Below are 27,554 nucleotides of genomic sequence, written 5' to 3' on the forward strand. Positions count from 1 at the left end.
CCGTTCCCTTTGGATCCCTACGTAATTCGGTGCTCTCCCGATACACACGATCGAACAGCGGAGTAGTGGTACTCAAGCGTCAAATTTAGGTTACAATATCTCCGGATGTAATTCACATTTTACAATGCAATAAACGGCACTGATTACGTATTTGTTTATATGTTCAGATGTGCTAACAAAACTAACGGGGTTCCATTTAAAAAAAAACGTAGGTTTGTGTTAAAAAACATACTTCCGTGCATTTTTTTTATGGTTTGTATTAACCAGTTACACTAGCCCCTCTCCTCACGTTCGGTCTGTGGAATCGATTCGTCAGTATCTGATGTGGTTTACGAAATATATCCAGCGGTAATGTTAGGTGACTCACCCTGTATAGTTCATTGGCGTGTTGAGCGCAAATGTATACCCAGTAAGACGAATAAGTTCTGAAAGATTCTTATACACCGGCACGTTCTGTGAAAGGCCGAATGCACGACTTTGTCGTAAACACTCCATTTTCTTTGTTATTCATTCCTCTCCCACCACATTATCGTGTGGTGCGCAAGCTTCGGACACTTTGCTGCTCTTCAGCCTATTGAAGTTAGGCCAGTATAGCTTTTAAGGGAGAATGAATAAAATGATAGGTTTCAAAAAAATAAAAGCCATAGCGTCTCTACATAAACACATGTACATTGAAGTTGATGATGGTGCTATGGTGAAGATAAGGCTCTTGCTTCTGGCAAGTCACTGGCAGTCAGTTCCCGATAATACTACGAGGGTAATACAATATGATGCAGGTGCCGGCCAGAAAGGGTGTATGTATTCAAGGTGTTGGAGTGGGCTGGGAAGTATGATTGACAAGTTGATGTGCGTAGAGGGAGGTGTGAGGGAGGGATTACAGTGGTCAGGAGGCTGGAAGCGGGGTCATCTACATATTGAAGAGACGTAGACGCTAGGATTATAGCTGGTTGGAGGAGTAAGTGTCTGCATACTATTCTGGAACAGGAAGAACCAGCCAGCTGAAGTTCCGCTCGAATAGGATACAGAAGGGTGGCAAGTGGAGGGTGGATATGACATGTTGGTATAGGCGCACCAGAAGCCTAGGTATCCAGAGGATAGGCGAGAAAAATTGCTTTTGTTCCCCACGTTTATGGGACGTTTACAATTTGTGACAAAGGTTGCGTCTGAGACTGCAAATATGATACAGAATGCAAGGTGTTCTAAGACTTTAAGGAATGGTAAATTTTTGAGAGTGCTGAGATCCAAGCTATATTGGCGAAAGTAACACTGGGGCCACTAAGGTTTTTGGAAAGACGAAGGAAGAAACAAGATCAGGGGTTAACGTCCTGTTGGTGAAACAGCTATTAGAGCATAACCCAGAATTGGGAAGAACGGGGAAGCAGGACAGCTGCGTCCATCCATAGGAACCGTCGTGTCATTCACCTTAAGCTGTGTAGGGACATCGCAGAGAAACTAAATATGGTCGAAAATCAAGTTTGGAGCCAACAGCTTACCACAGCATCGCCTCGTTCAGTGGGTTTTACCCAAGTACAGAGGATGGCTGAATGAGGGAAACCCCACATTGTCGAGTTTCCTGTCTTCTTAATTTGAGTTTGTTGTAAGCTGGGGATGCGTGATTATTCCAAGATACGAGAAAGGGAGAGTCCTCTGCCCATGTCAGCAGAGAGGAATGGAGCAGCAAGTCCACCGCTTTACTGCAAGCGCTTATCTTCCTCCACGTAATTGGGCACTGTCCATGCATTGTAAGAGAACTGTGACTCGGTGTTTTATCTGTTGAGTGTGTAAGTAGGCTGTTTATGTTTTCTTTATGTAAGTAGGCTGTTCAGGTTTTTTTATTGGTAACGCCACCTCTGTATGAAAATCACTGGCTGTGCTGTGTGCAGTCTGTGGCTGCTTTGCATTGTTGTAATACTCGCCATTGTAGTGTTAGGCAGCTGGCTGTGAACAGCGCGTAGCGTTGGGCAGTTGGAGGTGAGCCGCCAGCAGTGGTGGATGTGGGGAGAGAGATGGCGGAGTTTTGAAATTTGTCATGAACTGCTATATTTATATATGATGATATCAAGGTAAATACATTGTTTGTTCTCTACTAATATCTTTCATTTGCTAACTATCCCTATCAGTAGTTGGTGCCTTCCATAGTTTGAATCTTTTATTTAGCTGGCAGTAGTGGCGCTCGCTGTATTGCAGTAGCTTGAGCAGCGAAGATTTTTGTGAGGTAAGTGATTTGTGAAAGGTATAGTTTAATGTTAGTCAGGGCCATTCTTTTGTAGGGATTTTTGAAAGTCAGATTGCGTTGCGCTAACAAAATATTGTGTGTCAGGTTAAGCACAGTCATGTATAATTGTTCAAAGGGGTACGTTTCATATGTCGACCCTTAGCCGAGGATACCTCACTGGAATCTTCTGATTTTTTTCTTGTAGTTTGTGTAATTGGTGTAGCTATTTTTATTGATAGCGCGTAATCATAGAGAGAATTTCCTTTGTAGTTGTAGTTTTTCATTGTTGTACAGTAAAAGAGTTGTGGCATGCATGTAGATTTGCACCAAGTATTTCGCAGCTGCGCTGGCAATTAAGTAGACATTATTTCCATTGCTATGTTATTTTATTTTGCTCTTCAAATTGTGCTTTTCTGTGTTATCGTGTGAAATATTGTGACAATAATGGCGTGTAAATAACGTAACACTAGGCTCCAAAGTAAACTGAGAAATAATAGTGACGACGAGCATAGCTTATCAGCACCACTGTGTAATGAAGTAACAGACATTCAAAGTAGTAATTTGGTAATAGTGCATAGGGAAATGGAGCGGGCGGCAAACAATGGCGCAGACAGTGAAACAAATAGTGAACAGGGAAGCATTATCGATCGATCGGTCGGCAACAGCTCGCCTCAGGAATCGGAAATGACAGGACACAATCTTGCAAATACTGCAGATTTAGGTTTTGGGTCCTCACCGTTTTCTCAAATAAGTCAAGACACATTTTCTGCTTGTCAAAATGTCAATGTTGCCGGTGCAAATTTACTGCCGAAAAGCACTGAGGAACATGTTGCAGACACCAGTGCATTGTTATTACAGTTAATGCAACAAATGGGACAAAAGCTACAAAAGTTAGACACAACACTTGAACAAAATCAGAAACAAATGGGACAAAATCTTAAAAAGTTAGACACAGTGGAACAAAATCTTAAAAAGTTAGACACAATGGAACAACACCAGAGACAAACACAGCAACAGTTAGACACAATGGAACAAAATCTTCAAAAGTTAGACACCACACTTGAACAAACACATGAAGATTTAACTACTGAGTTACATAACATTGAATCGAAATGTCAAAAAGTCTGTAATGACGTAAAAACACAAATTTGTGAGCATTTTCAACCTATTTTTTCGCGGCATGAAAATGCATTACAGAATCACGAAGCAGCCATAAAAGAACTGCAAACCATTGTTCATGAAAATCATGAGACCTTGTGGGCTAAAATTGACTCAGTTGCATTTACCGATTCGGTTACGCAACTTGCAAAAACTCAGGAAAACTTTAAGGACACAGTAGATACTCTGAAACTTCGTTCAGAAAAACACACTGAAGAAATAAGTACACTATCGGAGAAAGTAGCCGAACTTTCGGATCAGGTCACTAACTTATCTACAAAGGTAGATGATGATCTGAAAGACACAAGACCTGTAGCCTTCACTGACACAGAAGAGTATGAACAAATTAGAAAATTCAAACAGAGTCAAAATCAAATCAATACACAACACCAAAGAGAAATCCGGGAAGTACAAGATCAGCTGACACAGGTAATACAAGAATTACGTATTTCAGAGGATACTCACACCCCAATACGGGAAGAGGGACACAGAAATACGGAACAGCCACAAAATAATAACACAGGGCATTTCGGAAGTTATGAAAGAAATTGGCAATGTGCACCGAATTTTGAGATGGAACGGCCGACACGACCTAACAATGACCGATATGCGACTCGCCGACATGATGATTTTGACTATAAGCTGCTCATTACTACACGTAAATTCAAAACATTTAAGAATTCTGGCAACGACATTCATCCACAAGCATGGCTCCATCAATTCTCGCATTGTTTTCCTCCCAACTGGTCGTTAGAACACAGATTAGAATTTATGTGTGGCTACTTGGAGAATGAACCAGCTGTAACAATGCGATCGGTAATTCACGATTGCCACAGTGAAGGAGAGTTTTACCATGCCTTCCTCTCAGCATATTGGTCTCAAGCCACACAAGACCGAGTAAAACATAGCATCATAATGATGAAACGTTTCGAACAATCTGAATTTTCCAGTCTTATGAAATATTTTGAAGACATGTTGCATAAGAATCAGTATCTTTCAAACCCATACAGACCCTCAGAACTCATCTGCATTTGCTTAATCAAACTGCCTGAACATTTACGACATATTATTTTGGCAGGACGTTGCAAAGACGACATTGAAGCATTTCAGGGACTCTTACAAGAATTAGAAATTGACACAGACAGTCGCCGGATGCGAAAACAGGAAAACAATCACTACAGGTCACATACGTCACAATTCCGTGATGACAGAAACAATAACTGGACACGAAAAGGCTATTCTTACAACGCAAATCGTGACCAAAACAGACACCACCCATATGACAACCGCTGGCAGAGTAATAATAGTTACAGAGAAAGATCGCATTTCCGTAGTAATGACTATCACAGAGACAATCAGAGAAACAGACAATATGGGAACCAAAACAATTATTATCAAGGGAGGCAGAATAACTTCAGACGCAACAGTTCGGCGCACAGTTACGATTCAGGGAGAAACTCTCCACCACGTGACGGACAAGGAAGAAACTACGGAATCTACCGACATGACGACAGACGATATATTCGTAACGACAGACCTGAATTGCATCAAAACTGGCGGGATTCAAACAGAGCAGGGCACTTTCGACAACGTGAATTTGTAGAAGTTAGGTCTCCTAATCCCAATAACGATGCGCGCCAACAAAGGGACAGACAATGACTCGCTCCGCAGGCGGCCGCTTGCGCCGGCTGGCTCAGAGAAAAATGACATAGACGCTAACCTGAAGAAAAATTCCAGTATTGTTTAACGACGTATACCACGATAATTGCGTTGAAGTTGAAACTCTGCGTACTAGGAAGAGTAAAGGTTTACACCACATTTCACATGTAAAACCGTTTATTGAAAGATAATCTGCTTTTTAACTTTATCTTTGCCATAAAACTTTTCACTTCACATTTCTAGTATGCTTTGTCAGACTTAAGAAACTGTTAACATGCAACAATGTTTGAAGTTAAATATCCAGTCTAGAACCTAGGGAACATTTTTAAACAGAAATTACGAATGCATTGTTATAGTGAACAGATGACACAGTGTTGTATTTGTACATTCTTGCTTGTTAGTTGCACGATTACGTAACGACTATCAGGCTTACGTACTTAGGACCCATACTGCTACTGCTAATGAGATTTTAATGCAACATTTTGGTTTACTTGAAAATACATTCTGGGTTTAATGTACTTTCTGTGAGATACCAGACGACACAGTGGTTAGTTTATCTGACAGCTACACGATTTTATCACGATGCTACTAATGAGTGACAATTTACAATGTTGCTTTTGCAGTGTTTCTGTTTTATATCTGCACAGTTTCTCTGAATTCTTCTGGAAAGTAAAACATGTTTTAGTAATAGCTTTTGTGGTATAGCTACAATGAGACTGCCTTTTCTGTAGCACGATAATACGTTACAGCACAGTACTTTCCTCATCACGGCAATAAGCGTAATAACTAAGACATTTATACGCAAAGCATTTCACTTTTGTGTATTATGAGGTAAGTACATTGACTTCTGCAGAACTTAGCTTTCGGAGGACGATAACTACGACACTTCCACACAGATTATGTTGCAACAAGACGCACATTTAGCGCTACAGTACACGTATTTGAGTGATTAATTTTGTACTTAAAACATTTATTTTTAAAGATTTTTGAATTACAAAGAAAGTTTTCCGTGATACATTTCATTCCATTGCTGTAATCTGTAACACCTGAGGGTTAATTACATTAATCCTCAGGGGGGTACACACTTACTTTGTGTACCATGTGTGTGGCAACCACAAGGAACCCTAGCTAATATGGTATTTGCTTATACAATTTTACACATCGGTACCATATTTCTCTAACACACAAATTACACAGCTATCTGATCATGTAACTGAGAGATAAACTTTTTTTATTACATCAGTGACATATGTTTACGCAATTACAGAGTTGGATTACTTCACACTTACGAAATTGTATTTTGTCTGTACTGTGTGAACTCTTCATAGTTTTTCGGACCCATTGTGATACTATGAGAGCTTTGAATGATGTATTTGGTATGAGATCATGATTTTTAAAGTACGTTTGAGGCAGATGACACTTTTGACATGAGCAGAGAATTTTCTTTAGGTCTGGAATTATTGCAGAAAACTACGACATTTTTGAGATTTGACTGAGGTGTTATGATATTATTACGACGACAATGTGTATTATGCTGTTGAGATATGTTTATGATCAATAAGATGATGCTACCATATATGAGGAATAAGAAGTATGTTGGAAACCAAGAATTGTACTTTAAGAGTTATGAAATGTGTGTAAATGTGTGACTGTATCACAATGCTGACGAATTTTTTTTTTTGGACGCTGTTATATTTACAAGATTTTGTTTCTACACATTTGTTACGCAAATTTTCGACCTGTGAAATGTTTATATGAGACTGTCACTGTAGCGGAAACTGCTGTCGTAAATATGTCGGTAAGAAAGGTAAGTGACCGTGACGTAATGCGTTGCGAGCGGCCAGGTGTGCCAGTTGCCTGGAGGAAAAGCCATTATTGCGAGCCCTTTTCAGCGGCACAGGTAGAAAAAAAAGGGGACGCCATTAACCTCGCTTCTGACATTCCTTTGTAGAAAGCATCGCAAAAACGACACGGTCGAACTTGAAAACATATGATTACACTAGCTCTTAATTTACGATATTTACTGAAATGCCTAATGAAATGACGAGAAATATTTTTACATCTGCACACCTGATTATGACAAGCGTCTTTCTACGAGAGTTGAGAGAGTTTCTACTAACTTATGAAATGTCACATGACTACTGAATGATATTTTTATACTTTGCTTTTCATAGTTGCTTATTTCATTTGATATCTGGTTTCCAGCTGTGTTGCAGCATTGCTTTTATAAAATGAAATGCATTTGCTAATGTGAACACTTTCTGTCAACAGATCTATTAAATAATTATTTTATGATCCACATTCTTTAAAAAAGGAGCACTTGGAAAGGAAAGAACAATGAGAAGGAACTAGTAACAGTAACACATAATTTTCTTTTCAAGTACATGGTAATATTTCTTTTACAATAAGTTGTTGTGGTGCACCACTTTAATTACATAGACATTAAGATGTGAATATATATTTCCCTTATCTGCATTGTTGTTTTTACTGTAATATTTTTTCTGCTTGAACTATGTCATGTTTAGGTATAAGTTACTGCTGTTTGCCAGGCATATTGCTGCTAAATTTAACTTTGTATTACTCTGTTAAGCTTTTCTTGTTGCTGCACATTGGCTCATATTAGTTGTAATTTTGCATTTTTTCTGTTGATTTAGATTTACTGTAGCTTGCTTTGCAATTTTCCATTTTTTTGGTCATTGCTGTTTGTGTTACTCGTTTTGTGCTGCTGCATTGCCTCGTCCCTTAATTTAGCATCTGAGCTCAGTAGATTTAAGTTAGCTTAAGAGGGGGTAGACTATATAAGAAACTGACTACGGAGAATAGGGAAAGAATGCTTTGAAAGTTATCTGAAAACGATTTGGGCCTAAATGAGTATTGTACAATGAGCCATATTTATTTTGAAAGAAATATGGTTGGAATACAGAAAAGAGGTACAGACTGGACTTTTTGGGAATAATGATGAACGAAGGGAGATCTCCAAGAACAACAAAGGTTTTGTTCACAAAATACTGCAGTACCAAATGTTACACTGGAAACAAACCCTGTCCTTTCTTTTTGTGTTATCCCACTATGTGTTTGTGTACCCTTGTGTAGTTGTTTTCTTCCTGTCTCTGTGTAGTTTCATAGAATTTTTTCTTCTTTTAATATTAAGCTACATTCACTATGATGAGGAATACTGTTATCCTCAAATATAATTGGCATTAATAATATGTTATTTACTTTGTAAAGATGTTAGACATTATTTATTCTGTTTAAATGCTCATGTGTGAAGTTGATGTTTCGAAAGTTATTCTGATCTTTTATGTATGTACTCATGTCATAATTCCTGTAACACTGATGTATATGTTATTTCTATTCTTTTGTAAAGCCCCTATTACTACAAATGTTATCTGTACTATTATGTTCTTTAATGATGTATTTTGTACCTTTGTAATTGTATTTTCATGTTGTAAATTTATAATTGTATAGACACAAGTTCTTCAAATTAAGTTCCATTTTACTGCACACGTTTCTGTTGGTCATAGTATATGGACAATATGTGAGAAGTAGGGACTGTTAGTGTTTGCACGTGTGTTAATAATTCAGCAAGGGACTGGATAACGGCATTGCTGGTTCTAAGGACAATTCCAAAAACTTTGTGAGTGCACAAGTGGTGGTTATGGACTTGCTATATTATCCGCAAGACTCTTCAATGGTGATTGTGCACCTACACAGTCACAACAGAATACTGCTGGCTATCTCTACAAGGACTACAGTGGGTCTACATCTTTGATGATCCATCAATACCATTATTTCTACAAGGACTGCAGTGGGTCTGCACCTCTGGTGGTCCACCAATACCGTAATCTCTACCAGGACTACAATGGGTCTGCTCTGTGATGACCTACCAATACTCCTCAAAACTTCGAATGACTCTGCTGTGGGTTTGCTCTGTTGTGACCCATTACTTATCTGCATGTCGAGAGTCAGCACTGTCTTTCCGTTGGAAGGACAACACTACTTCTTCAAGACTGCATGGAAATCCACTACTTCCGTGTGCATTTTCTTCTACTGCTCAGACTTTGAGAAAAACACTGCAATTTTACTGTGACGAATGATGAGGACTGTCTTTATGGACTGTGAGAAAATTTGAGCTTTTGACCAACATAGTATCAATAAGTGTGTGCATTTGATTTCTTTGTTATTGTAATTATGAAAAAATTTTTTAAATCTGTATTGGCCACTGCCCAATCCAATTTGTAAAATTTTTTGTGGGGAGCATGGGGGCTATGTAAGTAGGCTGTTTATGTTTTCTTTATGTAAGTAGGCTGTTTAGGTTTTTTTATTGGTAACGCCACCTCTGTATGAAAATCACTGGCTGTGCTGTGTGCAGTCTGTGGCTGCTTTGCATTGTTGTAATACTCGCCATTGTAGTGTTAGGCAGCTGGCTGTGAACAGCGCGTAGCGTTGGGCAGTTGGAGGTGAGCCGCCAGCAGTGGTGGATGTGGGGAGAGAGATGGCGGAGTTTTGAAATTTGTCATGAACTGCTATATTTATATATTATGATATCAAGGTAAATACATTGTTTGTTCTCTACTAATATCTTTCATTTGCTAACTATCCCTATCAGTAGTTAGTGCCTTCCATAGTTTGAATCTTTTATTTAGCTGGCAGTAGTGGCGCTCGCTGTATTGCAGTAGCTTGAGCAGCGAAGATTTTTGTGAGGTAAGTGATTTGTGAAAGGTATAGTTTAATGTTAGTCAGGGCCATTCTTTTGTAGGGATTTTTGAAAGTCAGATTGCGTTGCGCTAACAAAATATTGTGTGTCAGGTTAAGCACGGTCAAGTATAATTGTTCAAAGGGGACGTTTCAAGTGTACATGACTGTAATGGATGCGTTAAGAGCTTAACATCCACATCTGACACACATGTTGTTGTCTCATGCTTTTATTAAATTTACAAGTAGATAGATGAAACAGTCAATGATCAGAACGCCTTATTGTTTGGAAAGCAATACACTTATCTTTAGCTCGTCGTGGCTGTGGCTGGGTGAGCACGTGTGGTATTAATTGGGGTCCAAATACACAGGAGCTGCTGAAAACACTGAGCGGCATTACAGTGCAAGTCTGCACATGATGAGCACTGAACGTTTACTACAACTGTGCCAAATATGTGTCTGTTGTTGGCCCTCGACTCTCTGTACGTGGATGCTTGGCCTAGGCTTGACTGAGTGACGTTACGCCGACACTGCACTCTGAAGGCAGAAATTCGTCGCTTCTCTGCAGTCGTCATGGAACTGTTGATACCCTCGTAGACGGAACAGAAGTCAGGCTGGACTCTGGCAGAACTCGTACCAGGCACTGGCTGGAAATACTTGTCGTGTGTGGCGCCTCGAAGCTACAGGAGGAGTGGCTTACTACTTCTTTCTCATAGGCGGTGGAGATGCTGCTTAGGTGTACAGCGGTGGTCGATTGACGATTTGCTGCAGGCGAGTATCGTCGACACCACATGTGTCACCTTCAACAGTGTCACAGGCCTCATCAGTGTATCATGTTACACTGAGGAGAGGTAATGTAATGTACAACACTGACACTAGGACTGGTGATGAGAAACTTTATCCTTCAATTCCCGCTCCCATTACTGGGGAAATACCAGCAATGCAAATTTCTTCCATCACCTGGATTCGAACCAGCTTACCTTTGAAGAGGGTACCACCACACAGTCATGTTTATGTGTGCCATGGTGGAAGTTAGGGAGAGAGAAATGATTGGTGGTGTTTATTGTAATAATTCCTTGGGTTTTTAACATAAGTGATTTTGATGTAGCAGAGGCTACACCAAGAGGTGAAGTTATCGAGGCAGATGGAGATATGCTGTTGAGTGAGATTTACAGTAACAAAAGAAGCATGGTGTGCCAGACAAGGAGCTATACAGTAAACATAATTCATTGGGACACCTGGCACTTGCCAGAGATCCGAATGTGCGACTATTGCGGAATATTTCGCCAATGGAGCAGTCATCATACCACTTTTCAATTATAGGCCACATGTCCTGTGGACAGATACCAGTGGTTCCGATTACCTTCTGCATTCTCATGCCTTTGAGCACTGCTGACTCTTCAGGGTTTTAGGAGCAGGGGAAGAAAGTGCCTTGAAGCTCTATCCGCCCATCCATCATTACTGATGATTTTTATCCTAAATTTAAGCAGTAGCGAGGTTTGATCCTGGGTCCCATGACGTTTTGATTAGTATACAAAGACACTACCCTTAAATCATAGGTGACCCGTGGGATATAAACTTGCATACAGTATGATATCACACAACTTGACTAGAGCTAGTAGGAAATAAGAGTTTCTTAATGAGGTCGAAAGTAATGGAGTCATGAGCAGCCTCTCATAAGAATTTCCTGAAATTGTAAGACGTCGTGGTCTCCTTCATTGGTTACATATTCCGCCCTCACAATCATATTCTGTACATCAAGACGCTTCATTCGAGCCCAAACTCGATAAGATAAAGTCAGTATTAGATGAATTCATGTAAACGATATGCAAATAACTAATAAATCGCAAGTGCGCACTGTGGTTGAAACACTCGAGGCTGGCGTACACACATACATACCAGACTCGACGGTCACAGGAGCTTTTAGCTCGAGAGAGGCAACTGCACCCCAGGAGGCCGGTCCCAAGCTATCTACGTCGGCCAGTGACCGCCTGTAGAGCAGACAGCGTTAGCCCGAGTGAAAGGACGACCCCGTGTTCCGCTTAAAAGCAAATTCCGCTACATTGTGTGGGAGCGGTTAGCCTACACATTCTTTACATATAGAACGCAGTTTCAGAGATTTTCACAGGGAGACAGCAAACGCCAAACACCGATACTACAGATTTCCGGATTGGTCACCTTAAACAAAATGTCATTCTCCCGTTTTAGAAGAGCAATGCTGATTGGCAGACGATATTTCTGACGCCTTGAGCTGAAGGAGTAATGGAAGAGATCGAAAGATATACCCCTTCACGTCTGGCGTGCAGAGGGGCCGTTCCGTTGTCGCTCTTGGAGCGAGAACACGTAACGAGAGCGTGTGCGCTCGTGCATGTACTCAAAGAGCGATGAACAAGTCTCTCCTCAGTACTTCACTGGGAGAGTACCTCTGTCGAGAGCGAATCGAAGTGCAACTGTATATTGAGTCCTTGCGATTAAGCGTTGTTCACTGTGTTGGCCGCCACACTTATTGTGCGATGTGAATGGACTGAGTAATAGTTAAACGCCTGCGAGCGAATTTTTGAGTGGCATCGTGGTGGACTGGTTATGTGACCGGTGTACCACGCCAATAGACTAGGGGCGAATAGGAGTCCTTGACTTCATCAAGGCGTAGGGAGAGTTTGATTGGCGATGGTCAATCCAGATAGAACGAGAGTTATCTTATTTGTTGGCAGCGAGTGGCGCAGACAGCAGTCATCACAGCTACAGCTCTTGCGACCCCCACATTTCATCCACAACAGTACCCTTCACTGCATATCACACGTGACAGCCTCGACTGTACCTAGCAACATTCTAACCGATAATTATTCAAGTTGAGTAGGTGCGGCTCTCAGCCATTCTGCCAAGTCAATAACAATCTTAAACTTTGTATAGAAATTTCATTAGCGAATCCTATCCATAAGAGGTAACTTCACATTCTGAAAAGAACCCGCAAATAACGTGTTCAATTTATAACTAAAAGTGCTATTGTGATTTCTCAGAATTTTTGTAAAATAAATGATAATTTTCGTTACTTCCATGTTTATCTTACACTAACTAGCACTACTCCAGTACCCAAGTATCCCACTAGTTACGTAAGACATTTTGTGAATTTTTGTGTCATTTCCTTACAGTGGACGACTCCAGAAGGTATTTGTTGCTGAAAGTTATTCAGGCATTTCTCTTTAGTACTTTAGGAGTGTCCGTCTGACTTCTGTAGTAGTGTGGGGGTGGAAATTGCATCTTGCAGGTGCCAAAGGGTAAAGGGTACATCTCAGATTAATCTGTTGCGCAGAATGACAGAATAGCACCAACCCACACACTCACTTTATAGTCTTGTGTTCTAAATGCTATATTTAATTCGTTTTGTGGCGTTATAGACAGGTATTTTAAACTGGGACCAAGAGATATGGTGGTCGTATTTGTGTGACACTGTATGTACCAAATTGTCGAGCAGTCATTAGATACAATGAGTATATCTTTAAGATATGAAGCACTGAGTCTGCCTTGTTGAGGTTGTTTGGTAACGTGTGGTTGTTGTGGATGAGAGGAGAATGAATCCTTTTTCAATAGATTGTTCAGTTTATGGAAAATGTGGCAGTGTTTTTGTTCATGTGTATCACCAATCCCTGGGTTTCTGATCTGCAGAATGAGGTGCTGGTATCAGGATATCTCACAAGCACCCATTGGCAGTACCATCTGATTGTATGTTGTAGCAATTATCTGTGCTTTGTAGAGTGTATAGTGACTGGGACTGTGTTACGAAACTGTAACAATTTTCATTAAAGTATAGTTGTAGCATTGAGATAACATGTGAGTGATGAAGATCTCGTTGGAGCTAAGGGAACAGACATATGGATGGAATGCTATGCTGCTGCTTTGTCTTGATGTTTTATGTGGCGAAACAAGGTTAGGTATAGGTTTTAAGCTGATGTTTTGGTGTGGCTGAAGATAAAGTTGGATTGCTTTTTGGAGCAGGTGACTTGGATGTTAAAAGTGGAAGGTGACTGTGGCTGTTATCGTCATCTGTTGGACGAGAGTTGAAAGAGAGTGAATGTTGTGGAAAAACTGGATGTCTTTCATGTTAGGGATGCGACACAAAAAACTGTGAGCTCGACTGACGGTGTAGAAAACTGTGGATCTGAACTCAATATCTTTGATGGTGAGGATGCAATGCATGTAGTTGTTGGGATGCGGAATGTAAGTTTAGCGTCGTCAATAATGCGTTTACTTTATATTTATTAGATTATTCGAGTTGAGGCTGTGTAGATGATGCAGTTGTGCAAGGATTGTACATTTGGGCACAGTTAACATGGGAGGTTCCAGTATGCTGCAGTAGTTTGGGTCAGCAACTTCTGGTAACCAGTGAACGAAAAACCGTTCCAAGTTTTTGTTCATTCGGTGAGTTATCTCTATGCACTGTAAATGTTCATTGCACGTTTTTGACATCTTCGGAAATGCCATTTTCGACTATGTAATGGTGATTTGAAAATGGGTCTCGGTCCGAAACAAATCATCGAATGAATAAAAAATAAAAATTTGCAACTTGGACTGGTCTTGTTTGTAATTGGGATAGGCCAGGTGGTTCTGCGATACTGGGTCAAAAAAGGTTCAAATGGCTCTGAGCACTATGGGACTTAACATCTATGGTCATCAGTCCCCTAGAACTACTTAAACCTATCTAACCTAAGGACATCACACACATCCATGCCCGAGGCAGGATTCGAACCTGCGACCGTAGCGGTCACGCGGTTCCAGACTGAAGCGCCTAGAACCGCACGGCCACACCGGCCGGCGATACTGGGTCAGATAATCGTCACACAGGAAGTATTTGTGACATCTGTAGGCTTGGATTTGCGATTTAGATGATTTTACACAATGGCAGCGACAACAGATCAGGGCTCAGTTCTCGACACGTTGGTCTGTTGTGGGCAAGCATCTAGTTCTGCTGGACAGTGATGCGTAAAGAAGCCGGCAGAGAAGCGCCACGGTTTTAATAGTGGCGAGGGCAACTCTTTCAGACAGGGCCGTTGTAGCAGCCTGCTGGATGGTGCAAACCATTTCGAACATCGCCACGTGCTCAGAAGAGATTCGCACCAGTTTCTTCTTTTCTTCTTTCCCTCCCCCCCCCCCCCCCCGCCCCCCATCTTGACCCAACTGCCACGTCCTCTCCGATCTCTCTGGATTTTCACGAGAACTTTCCCCTGAAGATATCTTCAATGTCGGGCTTAAAGTTAGCTTCCAGACAAACGGCTAGTTGTCCACAACCCTGTAAGGTCTTGTCGCTGCTCATTCTTTAATATCTTGTCGCCACTCGTGAGGAATTGAAACATCAACTACAGCTCACACGTTTGTTCTCGGTGTCCATAACAGTTTCAGTCATGATTATAGACATGCTGCAGAGTGCAGCTCAGTCTAGCAACTGATGGGATAAGAGTCTGCTTGTTTGGTAACTTGCTAACAATGCGTATTTCCTTTTATGTGCCAGTATTATTCGTATGAGTGTCTGCAGTAAATTATCGGCGACAGCCGAAATTTTGGAAACGCCTTTCTTCTCAGTATTACAGTTCCTGGTTCTACTATACGGATATTCTTATGATAACTTACTTCCTTATCTGTTGTAACCCTTTTCGACCACCTTAGTTTCTTAATTAGTCGGCTTACTATCAATTGAAACCCTGCAAGTTCGATTGCCTGAAGCGGTCAAGAGTGATAACGGCAGGCATAAATAATTTTTCCGCTGAGAGAGCACAAGCCCACTGTCCTCCCTTCCTCTCATTTAAATGGAGTTACTCCCTACCGAACAAGTAGCTATCAGGCAGGTACAAAGAGAGAATTAAACGATTACAACTCGTTTCATGTCTGGTGCACGATAGATAGATGATCGAGTAAGAGATAAAGTCCAACAACGAGAATAAAATAATAAATTTTAAAAATATAGTGATTCGAACAAATAGAGTTGTTTAGCAGACAGGTGCGATAGCCGTGTTTCCTCAGCCCTACTACAGTTCATAGTATTAACACTTCTAAGGATAATATTAACAGTGTACGTCATACAATTAACTGTTCAGTTACAAATCGAAATACTGTTCGTCAAAGAAAATTAGTAAATACGAACAGTATCGTGCTAGGATCACACACGAGAAATTTAGATCACTACACCAGTTACAGTATTGACAGAAAATTAGCTTGTCTGTAGCCGTTATGTTGCAGAGACCATTCGCCATTTTTAAAAAGCCTTAGACTAGGCCTGGAAAAAACTACGTGTACAGAATTTTAGAGCGTTTATAGAAGATAAGAAGGAACACTTTTTTCAATGAGGCACGTGTCGCACATATATGAAGGTCTTGTCTGCACTGGCGTTCAGAGACGGAGTTCAAAGTGCTGTGGGATGGGCCCTGTTTTAGAGGTGTTGCGTGCCTCCTACGGGAGGGAGACGAGTTGTTCAGTGTACCAGACACTGGCAGACACCCCAGGTGAGGTGGTTGCCTGTTAGCCTGAGGCTGCAAACATTATTTGTGAGACGCCCACTTGTTTCGAGTGTGTTAGCGCCCAGCTGGCAATTCAGTAACGTCTCTAAAACATCACACCTGTGGCATTTGTGTCACATACAATTTGTTCTTTTTAATCTTCTGTAAACAATCCAAAATTTTGTGTATGTAGTCTTTTTTTAGTCCTTCCATAATGAAGAAGTAAATAATACATCGAAGTTAAGTAGTTAGCTTGTCATAGATCGAGACGGAGAGTTGCCGAGGAATCTAAACACTGACTTTGGAAAGAGCACCAGAGATTATCTTGCGTGGCATGCAAAATCACGCAAGAGCTAAAACTACACATTCAGAAGGATATTTGAATCTCATTCCTCGAACAACTGAACAGTTGTCAGCGCATAACCGTGAAGTGGCCGGGTCCCAGTATTAAACTTACCTACAATCTTGACGTCATCTTCGTAGAATGCATTGATGTACTCCGGTGCATGGACGCAGTAGACACGATAGAAGGCGTACAGTTCGTCAGCGAGACTGAACATTTGCGACGCCTCTGGCTGCCGCTCCTTGCACAGCGCACTGAAGTCGTCGTCAGAGGAGAGGGTCCACGGCTGATAGCGCAGCAGGCGTTCACTCAACAGCGGCCGCCTGTAGCACACAAGCTGCCAGGTTAAAAGTTAAAAACCTAGCATGTATAGTTTATGCAAGAACGTACAAGTATTCAGAACGGATTTCCACTCAGCAGTGGATTAGAAACTTCCTGGCAGATCAGTACTGTGTTCGAGACTGGGACAAAAACCTAGAACTTTTTCATTCTTTAAAGGATGCATAGAAACACAGCAAACAAACGCAAACCCATTGGTCTTTTTAGCATTTTAGCGCATCGAGATTTCAACTTTTGATTTCAGAATACTTGAGTGAGATACCGATTGTAACTATTTCTTGCAAATCATCCAATCCGTTCTGTGCTGCTATATCGTTTTAACTGGTTTCAGACACATCAAACAGCAGAACTGCAGCGCTTGCCGCAGAATACCTCTTTTCTTTAAAGAAGAATTTCGTATGCATTGCAAGAGAGTGAACATGTGATATTTATGTTAAGGATATGAATGACTTGTTCGAATTTGTTATAAATGATTTTAGATGCTGAGATGTACACATGCCTGTCATGAGCTGAAGCAAAATCGTCCTCATTACCACTTGAAAATGACTCATAAGGTCGAAACTGCAATTGTAAAACAATTTTTATAGTCAATAGCGAATATGACGTCCTTAAAAAAATTCTTAGAGCTGGGCAGGCAGGAACCGAGAGCCGCCGTCACAGCCTTACTTCCGTCAGTGCCTCAGCCGCTGCCTTCCAGCCGTCACAGAAGCTCCCCTGCACGGCCGGCGGGACCAGCGCTCCCGGAAGGATGGGCACTGCAGTGACCAGAGGCCTCGGGAGTTGCTTCCTGGGCGAATCCTCACTCTGCAGTGGAGAGTGCAGTCACTTGAAACGTCGGGGATCCGATCTGCCAGGGAGTTTCCTTTCTGAATTAGGTGATGTGACATCTGCGATAATTTTCCGTAAAGACTGTATGACACAGGAAGATGAGTTCAGTGGACAATCGTGAATGTACCGTCAAGCAGGTCCACTTATTCAGTCCCTTTCACTTAATCCAACGGCTAAGGACAGCGCGATACGATGACTTAAACTATTTCAAATCCGTCTTTGCAAATACCAAACATGTGTTTTTATTTCTCAATACGTGTTTTGCTTTACTCATTATACCCTTATCAGTTGTGGCATTTTTATAATGTTTCCGCTTACTTCCGGCAGTGCGCAGCCCACCATCTCACACTTGTATGCATGACGTGCAGAAGTACATGTCTGCTGACGTAAAACTTGACAAAATGACGCTTCAGTATTGCATACAAATGTTTGTTTACTTGACTCTGAAGCATTCGCTCGGTCTCGTTTCGTGAGTGGTTGGTGCGGGTCTCTCGTTTGGCAGTGGAAATTACCATACAGAAATTGTTGGCCGTAAAACTTTGTCCTAAGGTCAGTGTTCCGTACAACGATTCGATGCATATGTGTCAGGTACATGTTGTGATGAGAATGGAGCCTTCAGAATCGGGTATGAGACAATTTTTTCCTGATTAATCTACCACTGCATTCCCAATAACCCATCAACGATGGAAAGTTTCCATACTGCCAGATACAATGCAGAACAATCAGTACTCCCTGTACTCCTTGTAGTATGGTCCTTGGTTATCACTGTTACTTGACAACGACGTTGCCAATTAAAGCATAAAGCTGCATCATAATGAGTTCCGTGTGATGTCTGGGTCCCCAGTTTGACCGGAGAGCTGTCCCTCCCATAAGACATGTGGTGCCATGGTGCTAAGGCTCGCAAATCATTTCCACGCTACGTACACCAGCACGCTGTTCTGCTTGGAGGTACAGTACCACACCTACTCCACTGACAAGCTGGGACTCAGAACCCGTGCCGTGATGAAAATCATCATTTCTACGCCCCAGATGGAGGATGTACGTGCATACTGACAATGATCTGAATAAACATTATACGGAGATTTGGTTGGGGAAGAATTTCGGGAAAGGGCTGTTTTTAACGTAATAGAGCCGTTCATTCCCTAAGGCAACGAAAGAACGGATTTAAATGCAGCAAGGAAGTGAACAAACAATATCCACTGAAACAATCTCTAAAGAAAATCTCGAAACTTCTGGACAGTTGCGAATGTACTACACTGCTATAATGATACAAAACTGACTGCCATATTCAGTTTAGGAGCAAGTGCGTTGCAACACAAAGTGGCAAATCAACAGAGGTCGCAATAAATACTCGCCACATGGAGCTGGAGTGTCGACAAGCGGGGCAGCGACACGGTTGTTTGGTGTAGGTCTACAGCTAAATGTTCTCGTACGTCAGCCTGAAAACTTGGGTCTACTAAATAGCAATAAAAATGTTTCAATTTTCACTTCTTTTAAGAGGTCGTCCGCAGATGATGTTATTGTCAAAGCGATATAAACTTCTACAGCTCCTCAATTCAGCACTTCGTTGGGCTATATATTTCTTTTTTTGCCTCCTAAGCATTATGAATTCTGCCATCATTGCCAAAATGTAGGTAAAACTTAACAGAACTTACTCAGCCCGAAGAATGCTACAGATCTCGCTTCAATATTTTCCGGTTGTGAGAAGCTCCTCTAGTTTTGTTCACACGAAATCGGAGAACGTTCTTTGTTTTGAGCAACATCCCTCACCCTTTTACTCGCGATGAGCACATTCTCGGCTGGAGTATATACTCTGACTCGCTTTACTCATGTTAACCTCAAAATGTCCTCCCAAAATTTCCAGTACGAAGTATACCCTCCGTTTTACTGACAGGCCCTACTATACTTCACCAGCACCTCATCTCTCGGCTGGACTCTGCCAGTGGTTCTTCGCCGATCATCTCCCACCCTTCGCCGTCGTCTTCATTGCTTCACCACTCACAGAGAGCCGTAGTCTGGCAGCTCCTCCGCCACTGCCTCCGTCAAATGCTCCACCACCGTCGCCGCCACCTGCGCCACCGTCGACTCCTTCTCCAGCAGCGTCGCTGGCTCTATCGCCATCACCGTCGCCAGCCCCAAACCGCGGCCCGCCCCATCGCCCCCACCACTGCCGGAGCCGGAAGTTCCAACCACATCCACCACCATTGTAGCTTCGTCACCGCCGTCATAAACTCCTGTCAATGTCCTTATCTACACACAACTGGGGCCACCTATTACACCACAACCCTCATGCATGCAGTCATAAGACCAAACAAATGAAATAGAATAGATAAAACATCACGATTCCAAATGAAACCAAGCCAAAAGTGTTTTCACTAAATTTACGAACATGAAACCAATAATTCCTATCAACTATCGTCCTTTGTATCTACATCTACATACATAATCCGCAAGCTACCGTCCGGTGCGTGGCGGAGGGTACCCTGTTCCACAACTAGTTGTTTCCTTTCCTGTTCCGCTCGCTGACAGAGCGAGGGACAGACGCCTGTCTATATGCCTCCTTAGGACCCGTAATTCCTCGTATCTTGTCTTCGTGGTCCATACCAGAAATGTATGCTGGCGTCATTAGGATCGTTCTGCAGCCAGCTTCAAGTGCCGGTTCTCTGCACTTCCTCAGTTGGTTTCTTCGAAATGAGTGTCTTCGCTGGCCGCGATGGCCGTACGGTTCTAGGCGCTGCAGTCCGGAATCGTGGGACTGCTACGGTCGCAGGTTCGAATCCTGCCTCGGGCATGAATGTGTGTGATGTCCTTAGGTTAGTTAGGTTTAAGTAGTTCTAAGTTCTAGGGGACTGATGACCTAAGATGTTAAGTCCCATAGTGCTCAGAGCCATTTTTTTTTTTTAGTGTCTTCTTCACTGCAGCAATTCCCTCCTGAGCTCCAGAAGCATATACGTAACACTTGCATGCTGATCGAAACTCCGGTAAGAAATCTACCTGCTCCCCCTGAATTGTTTCGATGTCTTCTCTCTATCCGACCTGGAGCAGATCCCAAACACTCGAGCAATGCTGAACAAGAAGTCGCTCTGGCGTCCTACACGGGGTCTCCCTTACATACGAACCACACTTTCACAAAACTCTCCCAATAAACCCAAGTCGACCGTTCGCCTTTCCTACCAGAATCCTCACACGTTTATTCAATTTCATCTCGCTTCGCAACATTACGTCCAGATATTTCAACGAAGTGACTGTGGCAAGCAGGACACTTGGAGTGCCTTATCCGGATATTGCGGGTTCGTTTTTGCCACTCATCCGCTTTCGTCTACAGCAAGAGCCACCTGCCATTCATCACACCAACTAGAAATTTTGTCATCTTGTGTCAACTTGCAGTCACTCAACTTATTCCATATGCTCGTCCTTGCGTTAGCACCCCACAATGGGACACCGTGTCAAATGCTTTCGAGAAATCTAGAAATATGGAATCTGCCTGTTGCCCTTCATCCATAGCTCTCAGTGCATCATGCGAGAAAAGGAAAAGGTGACTTTCCCAGAAGCGATGCTTACCAAAACCGTGTTGATTTGTGCACATAAGCTCCTTAGTCTGAAGAAAGTTGATTATGTTCGAACTGAGAATATGTTCAAGGATTCGGTAGGTAACAGGTGTTAGGGATATTAGCCTGCCATTTTCTCGGTCCGTTCTTTTACCTTTCTTCACTTGCACTTGGTTCTTAGCGCTGATCGCAAGATTCGCGGTAAATGCAAGCTAAGTAAGGGGCCAGTGCCGCACACTACTCTTTGTAAAACCAAATTGGCATTCCACCTAGGCATTGCCACTTATTTATTTTCAGCTGTTTCAGCTGTTTCTCTCCCATACGGGACTCTGTGCGATGGTCAAACGACGGTACGTTTGTACCGTTCTCCTGCGTGAACGATTTCTTAAACGAGGAATTTTTAACTTCTGCCTTCCTTTTGGAATATTCTAGCGCCAAAGCAGACTGGTCAACGTGTGACTATAATCGAAGCGTTATATCCGCTTAACGATTTTGCAGAAGACCAAAACTTTTTCCGGTTCTCCGGTGGTAGCTGTTGTATGCTTCGCGCACAGATCTTTTCACAGACGCACGAATCTCTACAAATCTTGCTGTCCTCATTTTCGCGTTCTCTTTTGAACCGAGAATGTAACAGCATTTCGTTCCTCAGCATTTTCCGAATTTTGTTATTAAAGCACGATGAGTCTTTTCCGCCTTTGATCCACTTAGTAGGCGCATACTTTCCGGATCACGATTTACAGTCTCTTTAAACTTTAGCCATAATTCCTCTATGGCCATAATTCTGGAATTAAATTATTGTATTTTATTGTCTAAGTGAGACGCTGACAACTACATATCAACTCTCCTAGCGTTCTCGACTGGTTTACTGACTTTCGTAACCATAGACGCTATGATGACATCATGATCACTAATCCCCATCTCTATGGTGACGCCATCGATAAGGTCCTGCCTGTTTGTGCTGGCTGACGAACTAGCTGCTCAACACAGTTTTCGGAAAACGTGTTCAAAAGTCCTTTACAAGACCGTCTGTGTGCACGACCTGCAGTGAATCCATAGACGTCCCAGTCTATACTCGGTAGGTTAAGGTCACCGCCAGCTAGTGTCCCGTGATCTGGATATTTATGCAATGCTGATTCTTTGAATGGCTCAAAATCTGTCCCAGCGCAGTCGGGTGCGTGGTAAAAACATCCAACAACTGATATGGTTTCACCTAGTCCTGTTATGTGCGACCACGTAACTTCACTATTGCACTCAAATTCAACCTCAGTAAAGAGAATATTTTTTGTCAACTGCAATGAACGCTTCCCCTCCTACGGCGTCGAATATGTCTTTCCGATAAACATTCCACGACTCGCTAAATATCTCAGAGTTTTTTTACTTTGGGTCTTAGCCAGCTCTCAATTCAAGAATAATTTGAGGCTGAGAACGTTCATGGAGGAGAGCATATTTGGGAACTACGTTACAAATACTTCGACAGTTGACTGATAATAGTTTCAGAGTCGAACTGACTTTACTCTGAAAGCTATCTGATTTCCCTAAATGTGTACCAACTGGCGAGTGTTCATGAGAGTACCTCAAACTACTGGCTAGCCTGAAACCCCCCATGTGCGCTCCACAAGTACTCTGCTATCCGATCAGCTGCTTCCTTTGTGTAGTGCACCCCTGTCCTCAAATCTACGCATCTCCGATTTTCAGTTCACCTTCCCAACCACTGTTACCTTCATTCCCACTGCCTGACCGAATGTCGATAGTTTTATCCCGTCACACTATCTGCATGTGTCCGTACACAGTGAACCGGTAACCCACTCACAGTTCTGATGACAGATGTGGAGTAGCAAACCAAAAATCCCCACACAATAAACATTGCGGAGTAACAATACCGTTCCTCAAAAACAGCTCCAGTTGGCTACAAATCATGTTCAATCACCCTGCATAATACTTTATCCTGAGTGTGTATTTTACCACCCTGACCGTGATCTGTCCTACTGCCTGTCTCTGTCATCATCCTATAGCACATAATTTCGTTCCTCACACTGACCACTGCCTCTCCACAGCTGTTTACCCACATCAGTTCTCATGATGAACTTAACTGTGGATGTCGGTTGTTCACCTTCGTTTCAGAAGACCTAGTCCATTTCCCAGACACACTCATCCCAAAGTAGCTCCCCTACCGACCTCTTCAGATATAACTGCAGAAGTCTTTCATCCAATTGATAGCAATCACGGCTGAGTCTAATTGTCCATCCTATTCCACGTCTTCCACCTCCATAGCTACCTCACAATAAGCCTCCTAAAAGAATCCAAGAACACCGCCACAAGACCTGGGGTGCCTGCTGGGAGCTTGCCCATTCCCACATAGGAAGCCACCTGGTCACACTCCATAGTGCCAACACATCTCCTACACTACTCCATTCCACAGCCCCATATGTCAAACACTCGAGAGACTATTCCGCTTTCCTCTCGCTCGCAAATCAAAAAATCGAAGGCTAAACGGAGTCAAAAACCTTTGTAAATCACGAGTTTCTGTAACCATGTCCTTCACTACTGTCTATTAATGCTAGTTATTTACTCCATTTTGAATTATATGATCCCTGTGTTTTCTATAACTTTAATGCATACTTCCATGGATAAAAGTGAGATAAACTCAAATAAACCATAGTGAGTACGACAGACATTTGAGTGTACACTGGTTTATACCTGATTATCAAGTGCCCTGGCCTGTCCTTGTCTTCTTCCACCTCGTAGTGCTCCACCTGTTTGCTGGCTAATTGCATGTCATGTACCCATCCAGTTAATTTCGTGCGCAGCATGTCTTTCACACGTTCCATGTCCTTAATCCAACCGTGGAGTTGCTGATCACTTGCGTGGTTACCCTGAGACACACAGAAAATAGTTCAAATTACTTTCATAACATCCACAAGCAGCAGCCTGTCTTAATATACAGTTAAATGTAGCACTATTACATGACACTGAAATTACTGCCAGCGCATGAGTGTAGTACATTCAGTTTTGTGCAGGCATAAAAACATTAATGCACAGCAGATGCCTAGTGGGGTTTTATTAAATAAATACATTACTCAAACTGTGACATCCGATAAGAGAGGTGCAGATATTTCTTGGTAGTTGACACTACAGACGTCTGAATGTATGAATGTATACTCCCGTGACGATGCATCCAACTGAAATGTTCTGCAGCTGCCAGCAGCGTCGAGTTCCTACGTGTAAAGCCACATGGCGTGGCTGGAGCTCTGACGAGATTCTATTCAAACTTTTGAACGATTTTCGAAAATAGAATGGCCAGACTGTTGACAAATCCGTCAAAATCCTACTCGTTACCAACGATGTGAGAAACCTGAACACATGTTATGACCTTCTACAAACGCAACGATAGACATCAGCCGCTCCATATCTGAAACATTATCTGAGTTAGTTGTGCACACGGGAAATGTCAGTTTGACTCAAAATTTTGTATCGTTTGTCTATTGCCTGGCTCATCGCTTTTGCCGAAAATTTGCGTTTGTTGCTCGTCATCTAACACGATGTCGTCTGTATCTGAACACGTCTCGAATATTGCAGATTTGAAGGAATGTATTGACTGTCCGAGCGTTAAGATCATTTTTTCTGGACCATTTTTGGGGTACGAAGTTCACATTTATATCACATATTAAGGTCTATGTTCCTTTGGCGTTGTACAAATTGTAGGTTTCTAAGTCACGGCAATAAAGATATGGCCATTTAAATTACATATTTTCATACTTGAAAAATCACTCACAAAAATCCATAAGGTGCTCCGTGTTGATTTAGAATCATGACATTTTGGAAGAAGCCAGATTTCACAGTGCAAATAAAGGACAAAGTCTTAAAATCCATAATTGGTAACTATATAACTCTAGAAAATACTTTTCGTGTTATTTTTTATCAGTCTGTCTATTTGTCTGTCCATCTGTTAGGAATCTTTTTCTCTGGATACGTTCTGGGTATCATGTTCAAATTATGTGACATACAAAGGTATATGGACCCTTGGCGGCGTAAAAACTGTAAGCTTATAACTCACTCCAGTCAACAGATACGGACGGCCGTTTGTGTCTCGTGTTTTGATAATCGAAAACTCACTCATCGAAGCCTATAGGGTGCCCTCCATTGACTTGGAATCATGAGATTTGGCAACAACTAAGTTTTCCGGTGCAAGTAAAGCAAAAAATCTGAAACTTGTCAACTTGTAATTATATCACATAAAAATGTCGTTTTCGATTTGGACATACATTGTATTCACCACCTGTTGAAAGTATAACATATGAACATTACTGCATCCAAACTTAAAATGTATGTTGCATTCATGATTTAGTACGTAAACAGAAATGTGTTATTAAATCTTCTCTCCCTACATACATAAACTAAAGTCCACTGCTTGCTTGTTCTTGTTTGTTTGGGCTGGGCTGAGGAAATAACGTAGAATTTTTGAACCGATCTTGGTATTCCTGGGACCAGTATCTTGCCAGTAAAGTTACAAAGTGTCGATAACAGGTAAAAATCATTGGGAATCTCGATTCCCACTATTGGGAGTTTGTACAGAACCCTTAGTGCGTGAGTCCCTCTCGCACTTGCCCATTCTGTTTTCCTTTCTTCTATCTACCCTAGCATCACCCAGTATGTTGTTCTGGAAGGTGAGTGCTCACCACAGACATGGGTGTGTCTGAGGGAAGTGGGACAGAACTGTTCTTGTTCTCTGTACGTGGAGTCTCCAATCCTTTTGGGTCACACTGAAACAGGTGACAGTGGTTCCACAATAGATTATATTGAGATAGGGAACCAATACTCGAAAGTGCATATTTATTGTGTTAAGGACATACACAGCATACACCACCTAACAACAATGTAGCTCATAGCAATTCTTCAAAGTAACGACTGTCAGTCTGAATGAATGCATGTATTGCAATGATGCCTGCAGTTCTTCACACCCTTGCAAAGATCTCGGGTGTCCGTTGTGCACTCGAACAGTAGCAGCTGATAAACAGTGTACACACCTGACCACCAAACGGACCTACTGTGCACAACTAGGCTCGTAGCAGTCAAGCATCGCAGTGGCGCATTAACCTGTGCCGCAAGCACACCACTGACCCTGCTGTCAGCTGTCCATTGCATCAGATAGCTTGTGTCGTGTTCATGGTGAGGTGTGTTGCTGTGTACAGCGCACAATGAGTAATCAAAGATGAAATGTGCAAGCACTGCGACGAACGGATTTTGAGCCCTATGTCTGCTTGTGTCAATCCAGTATCGTTCACAGCGCTGTACTGTCCAACTTCATACAGTTTGTATTGTTTGTGGATGAGGCCTCATTCATGCGTGATGTTGTTTTCAAAAGCCAAACAGGCAGATCCAGAATGAGGACAACACCCACGCCACCCATATCGGAGGCCAACAGCAAAGATTCTGTCAAGGTATTTTCGGGCATTATCCAAGATCATTCCACTTTGATGTTAATGTTTGCAAGCACCTGAAGAATACTCACACTCATTGTAGGACTGGAAAGGGGGGGGGGGGGTCCTCTCTGATGGCCATTGCGATCGCTGGATCTTACAACCCTAGACCTCATTCTCTGAGGTTATGTACAAAACACCTGTAGATACAGCTGAAGACCTGCTTGCCAGGGTCCAAGCTGCCTGTCTCCTGGTACAACATTGGTGCTCACGGGCGAGGCCTCCACGACGAGTGCGGCCGCTTCATGTTTAAAGATGATTAAAGGTGCGGCTGTTGTCACACACATCGACTCAGTCTGTGTTTCGACAAGTTTCTACACAGTTGTCACTTCTGCCCAGCTGCTCAGAACAATGAGGTGTGACATGTCTTGGAAGACAGTAGCGTGATTGACTCGATTCCACTATCGCAGTAGCCGCCACGATACAGGAATGACCTGTGAGGATATGCTGACATCACTCCGAAACTGTGATCACAGAGAGAGCGTCATGCACGTCAAAGGTCGTGAGGTGGTGCAAGAATGTGGGATATTTTCAAGAACACTGCCATCCTGAATTTGGAATCATTCAACTGTATGTCAGTCAGACACCTTAGGCAAGTGCACGGTGGTGGAGAGAAAAACGGATTTACTTGTGTTGCAGATATGTGCAAATATTATTTTCTTAATAAAATTTTTGTATTTATTTAGATACTCCCGAGCTCATTTTTTACAGTTCTTTTGTCAGCTACGTTTATTTACCAAGTGACATCTACACTCTTTTTGGAGAACTGTCGAGATGATTTCCCAAGTTTCTGCAATGTGTCACTCA

General features: G+C 42.2%; 1 protein-coding gene across 1 annotated transcript in view; it reads right to left on the reverse strand.

The window, feature by feature from the left end:
- LOC124553298 overlaps positions 1 to 27,554 on the reverse strand; it is a 91,563-nt gene that overhangs the window by 4,939 nt on the left and 59,070 nt on the right. Inside the window, exons 5-6 of the mRNA XM_047127178.1 lie at positions 23,968 to 24,143; positions 16,670 to 16,878 (exon numbers count right to left, since the gene is read on the reverse strand). Coding sequence (XP_046983134.1) covers positions 16,670 to 16,878; positions 23,968 to 24,143 — 385 coding nt within the window. The remainder of the gene's footprint in view (positions 1 to 16,669; positions 16,879 to 23,967; positions 24,144 to 27,554) is intronic.

Source organism: Schistocerca americana, chromosome 11 (genome assembly GCF_021461395.2).
Source record: "Schistocerca americana isolate TAMUIC-IGC-003095 chromosome 11, iqSchAmer2.1, whole genome shotgun sequence".
In the NCBI taxonomy this organism is placed as follows: Eukaryota; Metazoa; Arthropoda; class Insecta; order Orthoptera; family Acrididae; genus Schistocerca; species Schistocerca americana.